The 2811-nt window shown below is 41.1% G+C and overlaps 1 protein-coding gene across 1 annotated transcript; it reads left to right on the plus strand.

Moving 5' to 3' along the window:
• The first annotated feature begins 255 nt into the window (after nucleotides 1–255).
• LOC103931220 (acyl-lipid omega-3 desaturase (cytochrome b5), endoplasmic reticulum) lies at nucleotides 256–2811 on the plus strand. Its single transcript, XM_009340642.3, has 8 exons — nucleotides 256–682; nucleotides 796–885; nucleotides 1157–1223; nucleotides 1397–1489; nucleotides 1728–1913; nucleotides 1997–2077; nucleotides 2218–2355; nucleotides 2477–2811. Exons 1-8 carry the CDS (start codon nucleotides 363–365, stop codon nucleotides 2666–2668), a joined length of 1167 nt encoding a protein of 388 aa, XP_009338917.2. The 5' UTR covers nucleotides 256–362; the 3' UTR covers nucleotides 2669–2811.

A 2811-nucleotide genomic window follows, 5' to 3' on the forward strand; every position in this document is an offset into this window, starting at 1 on the left:
ATAGTGCGTGATGGGCTAAGAATATTGTTGCTCAGGGTTTTTGTTATGAGTAAGTTTCTCTTTTGTGCAACGAGATGTTGTGCCAGTTTCTCAAACCAATCACCAGTCTCATTTGAAAAGTTAAAACATACGACAATACATGATTGATTTGAGATATTATCACAATGAAATCTTGTAGTAAGTTTCTCTAGGGCGCACCGTTCGAGGGTGCCCCATCACTGCGCCGTGCTTAGGCCTATAAATATAAACTTTCTGACCTTAACCTCGCTGCTTGTAGCAGCCCTCTTGTCCGCTCCGCAGTGGATACAGAGATTTTGAACCAGTGGTTTCCTCCTCCTCCACAGGATTCAACTTTTGGTACAATGGTGGAAACTCAGCCTCAGAAGCAGCAGAGCAAGCCCATCAATGGCGTCAATGGGATCCATAACCACCACCATGACGAAGCAGATTTCGACCCAAGTGCCCCTCCTCCATTCAAGATAGCTGAGATCCGAGCTGCCATTCCCAAACACTGCTGGGTCAAGAATCCATGGAGGTCTCTTAGCTATGTTTTCAGGGATTTGTTTGCCATTTCTGCAATGGCAGCTGCTGCCATTTACTTGGATAGTTGGTATCTTTGGCCTTTGTACTGGGCTGCTCAGGGAACCATGTTCTGGGCTCTCTTTGTTCTTGGACATGATTGGTAATTTTCACTCGCTTCATTCTCCATTTATGCACATTTTTCAGCAATTTTTTTTTTATAACTTTTTTCTGCATCTGCTTGGTTCTAATGTGATTGTTTTTTTGATTGAACAGTGGCCATGGAAGCTTTTCAGACAGTAGAATTCTGAACACAGTTGTGGGGCATATATTGCATTCTGCAATTCTTGTACCATATAATGGATGGTTGGTTCCTCGTAAACTTCATTGCTTCATTACCTGCTTCCAATGATGTTTTCCCGGAAGTGATTTTCGCGCTCCCCTTTGTCTCCCCTGCACTTATCCTGTTTGTTCTAGCCTTTGGGTTCAATAATTCGAAGGAGAACAAGCGACCGAAACAAGATAAGTGCAGAACGAGAAAACGAGAGCGTGAAAATCACTACCTGCATTTATGCTTTTGATGTTTGAATTCTTATTTGGTTGAAATCTGAGTCACATTTTCATATGATTTCTTCAGGAGAATTAGCCACCGAACTCACCATCAGAACCATGGACATGTTGAGAATGATGAGTCATGGGTTCCTGTAAGTGCTTCCTCTTAATTCAAACCCTTCCATCTACTTGTAAATTGATCAGAATGCTCTTACTTTGCACAAACAGAAATACTAGTTCTGGAATCTGAATCTGCTGATGCTGCCTTAATCTTTCATAAGTAACTAATTAAGCTGTCTGTTTTTCGCTATCTTTGTCGATATAGCTGACTGAGAAGCTTTATTCGAGTCTCGATGAAAGTACCCGAAAATTCAGATTCAGGGTGCCTTACCCCATTTTTGCATACCCTTTCTATCTGGTGAGAACGCCATCTTTTATTGCTCATATATTTTCGGACGAGTGATTTTCGCACTCCTCTGTTTTCTAGCCCTTCGATTGAATTAAGCAAAGGAAAATCAAGGGCGAGAAACAAGGGGCCGAGTGCGGAAGGAGAAAACGGGAGAGTGGTGTACTCTTTAGCTTCAATTGTATTTTTGTGATGGTCTGTGAAGGCTAAATTTTGCTTCTTTTTTGGCTTGGTTGGCTTTCGCTTTCAGTGGACTAGAAGTCCAGGGAAGAAAGGTTCTCATTTCAATCCGTACAGTGACTTGTTTGCCCCAAATGAAAGGAGAGATGTGATAGCATCAACTACTTGCTGGACTATGATGGTTTCCCTGCTTGTCTATCTATCGTTTGTCGTAGGCCCTGTCGAAATTCTCAAGCTTTATGGTGTCCCTTACTGGGTTAGTTCAGTTTTTCTTCATGATAATATACACTAGCCTGCAGAGTTTATTTTTCCTAATTCTCATAAAACTTTTACTTGCAGATTTTCGTAATGTGGTTGGACATGGTCACATATTTGCATCACCATGGTTATGACGAAAAACTTCCTTGGTACCGCGGAAAGGTAAAACCGATACATTAGCTCTAACAACACTGATCATACTTGGATGCTAATTTACATGCTGCAAGTGAAGAACATAGTACCCAAAAACTGGAGATTTTATTTAAGAAGCTTTAATTTCCTCTCCTGGCTTGGTTGTGTAGGAATGGAGTTATCTACGAGGAGGCCTCACAACTGTAGATCGCGATTATGGAATGTTCAACAACATCCACCATGACATTGGCACTCATGTTATCCATCATCTCTTTCCTCAAATCCCACACTACCACCTAAGAGAAGCAGTATGTTACTTTACCATGTTTTTCCCCACTTTAACAAATTAATCATCCCTTCACATTTTACAGTTGCAATCCTTTAGCCCTACTTGTTGATTCTCATTACATTCACGTGCTTGTATTGCAGACAAAGGCAGCAAAACCAGTTCTGGGGAACTACTACCGGGACCCGAAGAAATCTGGGCCGTTTCCAGTTCACTTGATCGATAACCTGTTGTCAAGCATGAGCAATGATCACTATGTTAGTGACACTGGAGACATAGTATTCTACCAGACAGACCCCAAGCTTTTCAAAAGTCTCAAAGGCAAGTCCAATTGATTTTTCATTTTTTGGGGTTTGCTCAATTGAAATGGCAGATATGAATTGTTTTCTGTATTGCATTATCTGCCTCAAACCTTGAGAAGGATAATTGTATTTGGTGATTGGTTTAGTTTCTAGCAAATAAACAATGGTTTGGTTAA

Source organism: the organism of the source record quoted next, unplaced genomic scaffold (genome assembly GCF_019419815.1).
Source record: "Pyrus x bretschneideri cultivar Hongxiangsu unplaced genomic scaffold, Pyrus_bretschneideri_v1 Contig39, whole genome shotgun sequence".
NCBI classification, from domain to species: domain Eukaryota; kingdom Viridiplantae; phylum Streptophyta; class Magnoliopsida; order Rosales; family Rosaceae; genus Pyrus; species Pyrus x bretschneideri.